Raw genomic sequence first — 13,900 nt, 5'->3', positions numbered from 1 at the left:
GTATGTAGAAGATTTATGGTCATATATAGACTTAAAATAATCAGCAAACTCTTGGGAAATTGTTTTACTGTCAGAAATTATTTCATTGTTTCCATTAATTATATATTCAGTGTCAATACTCGCTTTCTTGTTTCTATTTACCAAATTCCAAAATAAGTTAGGGCTAGTATTGATACTGTTTTCGGCATTATGTATGTATGACTCGTGCGCTTCTCTGATCCTATTTTTTAAAAGTGCTCGCAGTCTTTTATATTTAGTTACATGATAAACCGCTACATTTTGCATACTCCTATGAAACTCTTTCTCCCTTTGCAAACGAATAATGTCTGGAGTAAACCACACAGGAAATTTGTTTATTCTGCTCTTAGTTCGAAATCTAGGTACACACACCTCAAATATTTCATAAATTTTATGATAAAAATAGTCAACTGCAATGTCAATATCTTGTATACATCCTAAATTATCCCAGCTACAGTTCCTCAATAAATCACACAACATAGGAAAATTGGCTTTTTTAAAATTAAATTGGTTAGTTAAATTATTCATCTCATGATGATTGATTGTTCCTGTCTTTATCATGTTAAATTCTATACTCAAAACTGTGTTTCTTATCCTCATTTGTAAATGGATAGTTATTTTTACCAACTAAAATATCAATATTACTCAAAATTAGATCTAAGGTTCGCACATCCTCATTCACAATGTTATTGAAAGACTGAAAGTTATACATACTAATTAATTCATGAATTGACAAATATTTGAGAGAAGTGTTGTTTTCAAATTTATAGTCAACACCGGTTACACAAGGTAAATTAAAGTCTCCAAAAACTAAAATAGATGTGTTCATTGTACAGTCGAACCCGCTTATTGGAATAGCCTTGGTGACAATCAAAAGTATTCCTATAACCGGATTATTCTAATAACCGATCATTGGTCGCTAATAGAAATGTTTCGGGACCTCAAATTTCTACTCCTTAAACCGGGATATTCCTTTAGGCGGTATTCTAATAGCGGGTTCGACTGTATTATCTATGTACGAAAAAAGATCAACAAAAGCTATATACAGTTGAGTCCGCGAGTCTTTACCCGTGCGTCATCATTTAAAGCATACGAAATAAGTCGATGATAAGTCGCAAATTGAAATTTACTAAACGCAACAGCAAGTGACGGTAAGTGACTTGCTGTTGCGTTTAGTAAATTTCAATTTCCGACTTATCATCGACTTATTTCGGTTGCTTTAAATGATGACGCACGGGTAAAGATTCGCGGACTCAACTGTAATCGTTATTGCTCAACTGGGGGGGGGGGGGGGGCAAATATACGTTACTAAGAATTAATTTATTTCCAAATACATCCAATTCAACGAATAGTACCTCTAATTCAGTATTTACCTTTTTACTAAGATTTGTTTAGATTTATATTTTTTATGAACTGCAATCAGAACACCTCCGCCTCTTGCCTTACGCGTCCTTACAAGATCTCTATCGTTTCTATAAACCACATACCTTTCGTCAAACAATTCAGAATCATTAATGTCATTACTTAACCAGGTTTCCGTCAAAGCAATAATATCAAAGGTTTCTATCAACAAACTTTGGTAAAAATCTGTCGTTTTCGTCCTTAAACCTCTCGAATTTTGGTAATAAGCGCTAATTTTCATTAAAAAAACTCTGGAGCTCCATAATTGATTATACAACTTATATAAAATACTATTACTTAATTTAATATCCTTGGACGCAAAACTTAAACAAAAAACCTAATTAAATACAAAACAAGTTGTTACCATATAATACCATAATTAAAAATAAAGAAAGCAATAATTATAAGTACTGATCAATCATTAACAAAATGAGGAGTTCCCAGATACATTAAACAACTAAATATTAGCATCTAAATTAGATTAAAATAAAAAAACATGTCTACCATAAAAAGTGGAAAGATAAATGAAGGTACCAAATAGTTTGTACTAGATACTACGCAGATAATGACCAAACCTCCATCTTGCCACGTTGCCACGTTTACCATTAAGTAGCTGATTTAAAGATCTTGGTGCGACGTAATATTTTTGATACCTCCGTCCTTAATAAAAATTTTGCCATTCCTGGACCATGCATTTTGTTTACCGTATTTTTGTTTTGCTGCATTCAGTAGCTGATATTGCGGCTTCGTAAGGTTTTCACTAATAAATATGTGGGTACCGTTTAACAACTTTTTTGAAATCAAAATTTCTTTCTTCTTTAGATAGGATACCATTTCGAGTAAAACAATTCTTGGTTTATTACTATCAACCCTTCCGCTCGTAGAATTTTTCCAGCGTTTGTCTTACTATAAATATTTGGTCTATAGTTGACCTGCCTTTCCTGAATCCTCCTTGATAATCCCCTGTTGTTTGTTCCATACTATTATTTAGTTTTCCTTTCAATATTTTGCTAAATATTTTGTATCCAACGTTTAGTAGTGATATTGCTCGGTGATTATTGCAATCTAACTTATCTCCCTTCTTATGTATAGGGCATATCACTGAAATTTTCCATTGTTCCGGCATTATTTCTGTGGTCCATATTTCTAGTATTAACTTTGATATTTCACTCTGTATTCTTTGTCCTCCATATTTTATTATTTCTACAGTTATTGTACTAACATCCTGGGGCCTTGTTATTTTTCATTTTTTTATTACGTCTTTTATTTCTGCTTCTGTTTGTAATGAAAGTGAGTTCGTTTTCTCTTCTAACAAGAAAACATTCATGAATGGCCAGTCTAAATAGCTTTACAGAGATGTATTTAAAAATATAAAAATATATGTTACATGGTATATATACAGTGATGAGCGCGCTAATAACCGGCAAAATAGCGCACAAGACGGAAACATAATACATTGCGAAACAAAAAGAGATGGAACTAGTGGAGGTGGAAATGATCATTATAAACGTACAAATTAACATTACATTACATAATTTCCCACCTTTAGACGTCTGTGACAGGAGTATTTTATAAAATTCTACTGTCACAGTGACAGTTGTCATACTCCTCTGATACGTCTAAAGGTGGGAAACTATGTCATTTAATGTTATTTTAGACGTTTATAACAATAATTTCCATCTCCACTAGTTTCATCTCTTTTTGTTACGCAATGTTTTCCATCTTTTGCGCTATTTTGCCGGTCATTAGCGCGCTCATCACTGTATATTGCCCTTCCATTCTAACTTTTCCCATGCGTCACGATTCATTTTCAAATAAGTTTAATCAAAAAATAAAGTGAAAAGTATGTCGATGTGTTATATTGATACGTACTGTTAGTCTTAATTTTTGCGATATTAATTTCTGTGAGTTGAAAAGAGACCTAGTATGAAAAGTAGTTCGTGAATCAGTTTGTGCATGGGAAAAGTTAGAGTGAACGTACTATATGTGAGATTACTATAAGATAAATGTAAAAAAGATTATATGTATTAAAAGTGATTAATCGTATTGCATAATTAGGCAGTCATAATGTTAAATATAAAAAACTAATAAATTAAAATATTAAAATAAACGTTGCATACTTTCCCAAACAACCTTATAAGTGTGAAATTTGTTTTAAGCAGTTTAGTCACGTAGATTCTTTGAAAAAACATTTGAAAGTACACACTGGAGAAAAATCTTACAAGTGTAAAAGGGTCTAGCCGGTTGAGATAGTGAAAAATGCCCCCATAGTATGATACAGTTGATCAAGAACAAGGCATAACCCAAATATCCAAAGTTATCCTTCAACACAAAATTGCTCTATATGGTCCACATATTGTTCAGTAAGAAGTTACAATATTTTGAGCGTCGGGTTTGGGGGGAGGTGGGGAAGAAATCGGTAAATTAACAGTTTTTTTCGTTTCTCATCAATATTTCTAAAACTATGCGGTTTAGCGTGAACAAAAATGTCCTACATTGAATTTTAAACAAAAAAGGCCCGATACATAATCCTTCTAAAATGAACGGTTTCAAAGTTACGGAGGTAGTATAGTATAATTGGTCCAAAAAAGGCCTAACCCCGTCATCCCAAATTAAAGTTTTCCTCCAACGCCAAATTGTTCTATGCCTATCTGTGATGGGCAAAGTACGGCCGGCGGGCCAACTCCGGCCTGCGTAAGTATTTAATCAAGCCTGCTGAGAGTCCATCGATATGGATAGTATACATATAGTTTTAACACAAAATGCATTTTTTCTATAATTCTGGCCCTCCTATAGAATTTGTTGAACTTTGAGGCCCCCCATTAAAAAAGTTTGCCCACCACTGTTCTATATGGTCCACATATTGTTCAGTAAAAAGGTACACCATTTTGAGCGTCGGGTTTGGGTGGAAGGGGAGGGGAAGAGTCGGTAAATTAGTAGTTTTTTACGTTTTTCGTCAATATTTCTAAACCTAAGCGGTTTAGCGTGAACAATATTCTATACAAAAATGTAATACATTAAATTTGAAACGAAAAAGATCCTATGCATATTAATTTGTTCTAAAATCAACAATTCCGGAGTTAGGGAGGGTGGAAAGTAGAGGTTTTCCATATATTTTATACTGTTTGGAAAAATTATAATATTTTTACTGAAGAAACTAATTTTTTTAACAGGATTGTGTTTTCTAAATATAATTTGCTATTTCATTGGCCGGTGGTATGTTACTGATAAGGAACGTCAACCTCACCAAGAGGCTTCTACAGTCCTAGGCCAAATAAATCTCTGGTACGGAGAAACCCAATCTGCACTTTCTATGGACAATGTCGCATGAATATCTTTAAGACAGTAAAATTTTCGTTTCGAATTTAATGTAGTACATTTTTGTATACAATATTGTTCACGCTAAACTGCTTAGGTTTAGAAATATTGACGAAAAACGTAAAAACTACTAATTTGCCGACTTCTCCCCTCCACCTCCCCCCAAACCCAAGGCTCAAAATGGTGTAACTTTTTGCTGAACATTATGTGAACCATATAGAACAATTTGGTGTTGGAGGAAAACCTTTAATTTGGGATGACGGGGTTAGGCCTTTTTTGGACCAATTATACTATACTACCTCCGTAACTTTGGAACCGTTCGTTTTAGAAGGAATATTTATACGACCTTTTTTCTTTAAAATTCAATGTAGAACATTTTTGTATAGAACATTGTTCACGCTAAACCGCATAGTTTTAGAAATATTGACGAAAAACGCAAAAAACTCCTAATTTACCGACTTCTCCCCCGCCTCCGTCCCTAACCCGGCGCTCAAAATGGTGTAACTTTTTACTTAACAATATGTGGACCCTATAGAACAATTTGGTATTGAAGGATAACTTTCACTTTGGATGTCTGGGTTTAGGTCTAGTTATACCATACTACCAGCGATATTCTAAAAATAAAAATACCGTGCTGTTCTACATCAAAAATTATTCGACCAAACAACTTTTAGACCCATAACACCCCAGAAAATTAAAAGGTGTTTTATCGTTTTTTGGTGATATCTTCGGTTCTGATCATCGTAGAAACTTCTGCTTTCTTTAATTTTGTAGGATTTTTTATTGCCTATTTATAGCATAATACACTCATCAAAACTAAAAAGGAGCCACTAACTTAATTTAACGTAAATTGTTTATTTCATTAGGTAGGAACTTAAAAATGTGCGTCCCCCCAGTAGACACAAAGTTTTTATACATGAAAGAAAAAAACAAGTTTCTCATCGTTTTTCTTATATTCGGTAAAAAAGCCAAACTTAATAATATTTTGGAATCACATTTATTCCGTTATTGAATTTTTGTCGATATTTATGTTAAAATTGTTAAGAATTAATCATGGATTTTGAAGTGCTTGGAAGGCTCCGAAGGCACAGAGTGTATCTCACAGAGATTCAAATTGCTAAGGCAATAACTTTAATTCAAGAAGGTTACTAAGGACGCCGTATAATAGAAATGTTAAATGTTAGTCGTGCTGTGATAAATAGCCTGGACTACATATGAAACGTATAGTTATTAGAAGAAAACCTTATACGCATTGTGCAAGGTCGACTAGAGCTAGAAAGGATCTACTTTTACAACTATGGAACGTCAGAAACCGTCGAAGTACTTCACGAACGCTACAAAATGAGTTGGTAGAAGCTACGGGTACAAGAATAACTACTCAAGCTATACGTAATGGGCTTCACGAACATTGGTTGAATGCAAGAAGGCCAGCTAGAGTACCTCCTTTGACCCCTGCACATCGTAGAGCCAGATTGTGTGCAGAAGAACACATGCATTGCATCAGGGCACAATGGAGTAACGTGATGTTTACTGACGAGTCCAGATTTCTTTTAAATCTTGTTGCCGGGCGTGTTAGGGTCTGGAGAAGACCAGGCAAGCGGTTTTTGAATTCCACATTTCAAGGCTTTTGGCGGAGGTTCCATTATGGTTTGCGGTGGGATAACTTTAAATGGCCGTTCTGATTTAGTAGTCAGGGGGCGTTCAAGTATTACGTAACGCGATTTTTGAAAAATTTTGACCCCCATGTAACGCAGAGTAACGTTTTTCTGTACCCCCTCCCCCTTCCAAAACGTTACGTAACACCCAAATGACCATTTTAACCTAAATGGAACAAATTATGCTGCGAAAAGTACCGGAGAGTCGGTAAAAAATTGATTTAACCGCATTTGCGGTACTAATAAAACTTTTTCGACTTTTTGCGGTAATGATAAAAACGACATTTAATTAATTAAAGTATGAATTAATTCACTTTAACAACACTGACAAGAGCAATACACGTTTCTCTGTATTAGGTATTTAAAACACTAATGAATACTGCAGAACACTGAGAAAACTAGACCACATATGGACTTCAGAAAACGAGTAGACAAACGATTTATGAGTCTCTCTTAAAATTTCTTTGGTCTGAATCCCATCTGTAATCTGTATCTTTTCAGCTTTTGTTCTCCAAAAAGGTCGAGCTAATTATTGCAAACATGTGTTACTGTTCTTGATCTGGTGAGAAATTTGAAGATTATTCACTTGAATAGATACTATATTGTCCTATTGTACTTGTAGAAAGGCCGGAACATGAGCGGATCATAAGGGGCAATATCATACAATCTAGCGGTTCTCCGTAAAATATAAACGAAAGTTGCCAAGTTGGGAGATTTTGATTTAGTAGTCTTTTTTATTTACATAAGTTAAAAATAATGTTACGTAACGCGCTGTTCGAACCCCCTCCCCCATGTAACACACCGTAACGTTTTACAAGACCCCCCTCTCCCCAAGCTGCGTTACGTAATACTTGAACGCTTCCTCATTCGGCAAGGGGCGATGACGGCAGAGCGTTACATAAACGAAGTTCTTGAACCACATGTTGTCCCATTTGCTGAAAATATGGGTCCAGAATTTATCCTTCAGCAAGATAATGCGAGACCGCACGTGGTCCGAATAGTGCAAAATTATTTGACTACCCACAAAATTCAAGTTATGGAGTAACCAGCGAGGAGTCCAGATTTAAATCCCATTGAACACATTTGGGATACAATCGGGAAGGGCTTGAAGGATCGTCAACTACTAAGACACTTACAACATATCGAGGAAGTTCTCGTGGAAGAATGGGAACAAACTAGATCAAGGAACTATTTAAAATGTGATTGAAAGCATGCCTAGACGTTGTGCAGAAGTTCTGCGAGTTAGAGGAGCCCATACACGCTACTAGTTTTGTTTTAAAATAATTTTTAGCAACTTTGTTATTAAAAACAAATAAATAGAATTTTTCACATTTATCACTTTTTATTTTTTACCAAAAAATCTACAGTTTAATAACAAAATCATTGCTATATTTATAGTGAAAAGTCTTAACTGGAATTAAATAAAAAATAATATATTTATAAAAGAATAAGTTTAAAACTACGAACATTTGCTGAAAATATGGGTCCAGAATTTATCCTTCAGCAAGATAATGTGAGACCGCACGTGATACCCACAAAATTCAAGTTATGGAGTAACCAGCGAGGAGTCCAGATTTAAATCCCATTGAACACATTTGGGATACACTCGGGAAGGGCTTGAAGGATCGTCAACCACTAAGATACTTACAACATATCGAGGAAGTTCTCATGGAAGAATGGGAACAAACTAGATCAAGGAACTATTCAAAATGTGATTGAAAGCATGCCTAGACGTTGTGCAGAAGTTCTGCGAGTTAGAGGAGCCCATACACGCTACTAGTTTTGTTTTAAAATAATGTTTAGCAACTTTGTTATTAAAAACAAATAAATAGAATTTTCACATTTACCTTTTTATTTTTTTACCACAAAATCTACAGTTTAGTAACAAAATCATTGCTATATTTATAGTGAAAAGTCTTAACTGGAATTAAATAAAAAATAATATATTCATAAAAGAATAAGTTCAAAACTACGAACATGTTTATAAGTGGCTTTTTCGTTTTCATCAGTATATTTTTTCCAGAATTTTTGGCGCGAAATTCGTTTTTTTTTTGTTTTGAAATGTTTAAACATCAGTCATTGTGGAACCTTCGTGTGCACCACCGTCTTTAGGTTATAATATTATTGGTTTTTTCGTGTTCATATGCTCATATTGAATGCGTTGAGATACGCACTATAAAGTGTTTCTGTATTTTCACTTTCCCTTGTACTCAAATATTTATATTATAGTGACTTTTATTTTTAGATTATCTCAAAGATATCAAAATGGAAATTAAGAATGCATTACCTGAACATTCATCTCACGAAGGAAACGATATGAATCCACAATTTATTCAAGGAAGTAGTGTGATAGTGCACACTGCTGAAAAACCTCACAGGTGTGAAATTTGTTTTAAGCAGTTTACTTCACTAAGTTATTTGAAAGTACATTTGAGAGTGCACACTGGAGAAAAACCGTATAAATGTGAAATTTGTTCGAAGCAGTTTGCTGCAGCTAGTACTTTGAAACAACATTTGATAGTGCACACTGGGGAAAAACCTTATAAGTGTGAAATTTGTTTCAAGCAGTTTAATAAAATAACTAATCTGAAAACACATTTGCTAGTACACAGTAAAGAAAAAACTTTTAAATGTAACATTTGCTTTAGGCAGTTTTCTACAGCAGGTAATTTGAAAAGACATTCGGGAGTACACATTGTAGAAAAACTTCACCAGTGTGATATTTGTTTTAAGCAATTTACTCAAGCAAGTAATTTGACAATACATTTGAGAGTGCACACCAAAGAAAAACCTTACAAGTGTAAAATATGTTTTAAAGACTTTAATACAGCAGGTTATTTGAATATACATTTGAGACTGCACACTGGAGAAAAGAAATATAAGTGTGAAATTTGTTTTAAGCAATTTAGCCAAAGAAGTGATTTGAAGAAACATTTGAGAGTGCACACAGAAGAAAAACCTTATAAGTGTGAAATATGTTTTAAACAATTTCCTACAACAACTCATTTGAAAAAACATTTTAGAGTACACACTGGGGAAAAGCCGTACAAGTGTGAAATTTGTTTTAAGCAGTTTAGCCATTCACAGAGTTTAAACAAACATTTGAGAGTACACACTGGAGAAAAACCTTACAAGTGTGAAATTTGTTTTAAACAATTTATTCAACCAAATCATTTGAAAGAACATTTGATAAGGCACACCAAAGAAAAACCTTTCAAGTGTGAAAATTGTTTTAAGCAGTTCACTACAGCTAGTTATTTGAAAGTACATATGAGAGTGCATACTGGAGAAAATCTGGACAAGTGTGAAATTTGTTTTAAGCAGTTTGTTCGAAAAGGATATTTAACTGAACACATGAAAACTCACACTGAAGAAACAGAAAACGCATTTAAAAGCGCACTCTTAAGAAAAACCGCTCTAAAAAGCTAAGGAACGAATTGCCTCTTCTGGAAGATGTTCCGCTGGCAGTTCGTAGTTTCACGTTGTTTCAGCACAATGGTTGTCCGGCGCTTTTTTCCAGAGTAGTTAGAGATTTTTTAGATCAGACATTCGCTGATAGATGGATAGGACGAGGAAGTCTATTTTTTTGGCCAGTCAGATCACCAGATTTAACGGTTTGAGACTTTTATTTATGGGGACGGATTAAAGACCTTGTTTTTGCAACTAGGCCCACTACTCTAGAAAACATGATCCAGAGAATACGAAACACCATTCAAAGGTTTTCGAGAGAAGAATATGAGACTGCTGTTCAATCTACTCTTGAAAGAGTAAATGTTTGTTTGCATCGAAAATGATGGGCCTAAAGTCACTAAGTAGTTGTTTTTATTTTGTTGTTAAATTTTATCGTCTTGTTCATCTTGTTTTATGTTTTTTAATTCATTATATACCTTGACAACTGGAAAATGTTTTCGTGTTTTTTCCATATCACATTAATTGTTTCTAATATAAATATATTTCCACTGATTTCCTTAACGTCGTTTACCGGTGACAGTAACAGTTATGTTGCTAATTTACACGTTTCTTAAAATATCTCGATACAGAAAAATGGTATTAACGTATGTGGTTTTCGCTATTGTTGTTAATTTGGTCTAATTTTGTAATACAGGAATAAAAATGCATACTTGTATTTAATATTTTCCAAAGAAAACTAGATTTCTGTAAAAAATTAAATAGCGCCTCCAAGCTGGTATATTACTCATTAGACTGTTTCGAAATTATAACTTTTACATTGACGAAAAAGAGCTGTTTTAAACAAGACAAAGTTTGCAAAAATCGATTTAGCAGAACCGGACTTACAGCCATCTTTTCACGACAAGGTTCCCACTCACCCCACCTCTAATTTGCAAAGGTAGACTTAAACTTGTGAAATCAAATATGCGCAGAATTTTATGAACAATACAATGATCGGATTTCTAGAGACCTTTCATTAGGCAAATTTTGTAAAATTTTGTTTTTTTAATTTTTGATACTCAATTACGCCCCCCTAGCGGTGAACCTACAATGATGAAAATAATATCCAGGTTTTGCCCGAGTCAACTTTTGTTATACATGGCTTTTTCCCAAAGCTGTACTATAAAAGGTCCCTGAGATATGGCCGAGAGCCATTTCTTATTGGTACACTCGGTACATTTGAGAGTGCACATTGGAGAAAAAAAATATCAGTGTGAAATTTGTTTTAAGCAATTTATTCAACCAAATCATTTGATAACGCACACCAAAGAAAAACCTTCAAGTGTGAAAATTGTTTTAAGCAGTTTACTACAGCAAGTTATTTGAAAGTACATATTATGAGAGCATACTGTAGAAGATCTGGATAAGTGTGAAATTTGTTTTAAGCAGATTGTTCGAAAAGGTTATCCAGCTTGTTAAGATATGCGTAAATGGCTGTAGATCCATAGTACAGATAGGTAATAAACTCTCAGAACCGTTCGAAATAAGCAGTGGCCTGAAACAAGAAAATGCGCTGTAAACTCTCTTTTTTAATATAATCCTGGAGAAAGTAGTAAGAACAGCACAAATAACAGAATTACTCAAAGTAAATGGACCAAAATTACTACTAGCATACGAGGATGCACACCTGTAACTTTATTAAAATAAACATTATTCGCTCCGAGAGTCTCCCCTCTATTTACAGTCACGTGACACGCTGTTAGATTTTGTAAGGACGTTTTAACATTGAGTCTTATGGGATTATTTTGTTAAACTCGAATATTTTATTTTGTAGTGATAATAACCGAATACAATTGTTAGAATTCATTAGTTATTAATTTATAGTGCAACCCAAAATTTTCATTTTCGTTAATAAAGACTAAAGGCTGTATGACACTATGCATTTTCTTGTATCATTTCTAATATCGTTTCTGATATCGTTTCTTGTATCATTTCTTGTACGTACATTGTGCCCTGTATGACACTATGCAAGTTCTTGTATCGAAAATTGTATGAAATTCGGCACGTGATTGGTCGAAATTTTGTTTGTCACCCTGTGTCACGTTATGGTAGTACTACATCTACAGACACAGCTGATTTTAAATATTTTATAAAATTTATAAACTTTTATATAATTAACATTTTAATGCTAACCAGAATTTTACGTTGACTGAGGTTGATTATTTGTGTTTTTATTTTGTTTTGATATTTGTGCTAAATTGATAGTTTGAACTTTACTAGGAGCTAAATATATGGTTATTAGTAGAACAGTAGTCCATACCAAACGGTATATTAAGTATCAATAAAAGATTTATAAATAATACCTACAAAAACACAAACAAATTCATCAATACATGATCCCATTTTCATTTCAGCCGCCATTATGAGTAAGTAATTATGATATGACATTTTAGATGTTTTACCAGCAGGTTTTACGTTTTTGCTCTTTGCGCAGAAATTGGCGCAGTTCTTGTACAAGAATCTGTGCCTGACACAAATTCTTGTATCGTTTCTGATATCGTTTCTTGTATCTGTGTACGACACTATGCATTTTTTTGACATATCAGAAACGATATTAGAAATGATGCAAGAAAATGTATTCGCGATGAAAAACAAAGTAGCTGACCTCTGGTGGAATAAATTTAAACTACTATAAGTGGTATAAACAAACCAGAAAATTGTTGATTTGAATGGAATTTGGCCACTATTATGAAATTTTAAGTAAATTTCAGCGTTATGAGTACATTAAAATATTTTAAATCAAATCGGTATTGTTCTATTCCTTAATTGAATGTTTGTTTATACCATTTATATCGGCCATTTTTTGCATTCGACCTGCCCTCTATATTCCGTTTCAATCGCGAATAGTGTCTAACATAATCAAAGTGATAATCAATATTGGAAAATGAAGAATTTATATCAGATTAAGTGGGTTTTTATTATCATTAGCGTGACACGGTATTTTTTTTAAATGTTCCATTTAAACATAACCAAAGCGTCCTTACAAACTTTCAAAAAACCGCCACCGGCCACCATGAGCAGGTCGGTCGATTTTGCTTTGACACTTTGTTAGCGCTCGGAGCGAATAGAAGTTGTCAGGGATTTTTTATCCTCGGTAATGATGTAATTTTCATTATGCGTTTAAAATTTTCAAAAATCTTTATTAGTTTTCACAATACTTTTTAAATGCATTAATTTTTATAAATTAATTTTCATATTCAGTAAAGTTTCTTCTTTAAGGGCAATTAAAAATATCGTCAGATATAGGGTGTTCCATTAGAAAAAATATAACTTTGATACACCACTCTTTTTTGGAGCATCCTGTATAATTCACATTATTTTTAGGTTGTAGTGTTAATGGCCCACATTCGCGGACACCCTTTAGACGTAGACACGTTTTCTTATGGAGTAAGTCTTTTCATATGCAGTCGTGTCCTTAAAAGTCGTTTTCCGTACAGAGAACGAGGTGAATATGATTCATTATTAATAATCACACAATTATTACAATTAACATAAGACATACATACCTTTTCTTTTTTAATCTAATAATTCACCATTAATACAATAAAAACCAAGAAAATTAGCCTAACCTCTCCATGGAAACAGTAAAAAATGGTCTAACCTCGGACTACCTCCAACATTGCCAATTTTCTCATATCACGGCTTGTTAGCTTTTGGTGGCTGTATATGGGTTTAGGGAATTTTTGTTTGCATAATATTTTATTTGATGGAATTTGTCATTGCCAACGTCATCCGTCAACACTACACGTGAAAACGCGAAAATCTTTTAAGTTGCCGATTGCAAGATTGCATACGGTATCTTTTGATAAGTGTTTTAGACCATTTAGTTTTAGTCAGAGTCAGAGACATAAAAAACGATGGCTGATGCAGCTGGAGAACCTTTGTCAAAAAAGTAAGTTCATCTGAATTGAGAAATATAATTTTCCTTCCTTAACCTATACCATGATGCAAACTCTTAGGCTTATGAGAAAACAATTCTTTTCAATCGATTCAGGAGTAATACAAAAAAGTAAAAGGTAAATATAATCTAGACTTCAACCTAAACTAATTATACAATC

General features: G+C 33.6%; 2 protein-coding genes across 3 annotated transcripts in view; both read left to right on the top strand.

Moving 5' to 3' along the window:
* Positions 1-13,684, top strand: part of LOC126890447 (zinc finger protein 235-like) — a 59,667-nt gene extending 45,983 nt beyond the window's left edge. The window contains exon 2 of the mRNA XM_050659392.1: positions 8,638-13,684. Coding sequence (XP_050515349.1) covers positions 8,638-9,821 — 1,184 coding nt within the window. The 3' untranslated portion in view covers positions 9,822-13,684. The remainder of the gene's footprint in view (positions 1-8,637) is intronic.
* Positions 13,564-13,900, top strand: part of LOC126890446 (lysine--tRNA ligase) — a 35,890-nt gene continuing 35,553 nt past the window's right edge. Inside the window, exon 1 of one of the 2 annotated variants that reach the window (XM_050659391.1) lies at positions 13,564-13,734. In XM_050659391.1, coding sequence (XP_050515348.1) covers positions 13,700-13,734 — 35 coding nt within the window. In that variant the 5' untranslated portion in view covers positions 13,564-13,699. Of the gene's footprint in view, positions 13,859-13,900 lie in introns of both variants that reach the window. The other variant, XM_050659390.1, reaches the window with a different exon arrangement.

Source organism: Diabrotica virgifera, chromosome 8 (genome assembly GCF_917563875.1).
Source record: "Diabrotica virgifera virgifera chromosome 8, PGI_DIABVI_V3a".
Classification (NCBI taxonomy): Eukaryota; Metazoa; Arthropoda; class Insecta; order Coleoptera; family Chrysomelidae; genus Diabrotica; species Diabrotica virgifera.
This window is presented reverse-complemented; position numbering and strand designations above follow the sequence as displayed.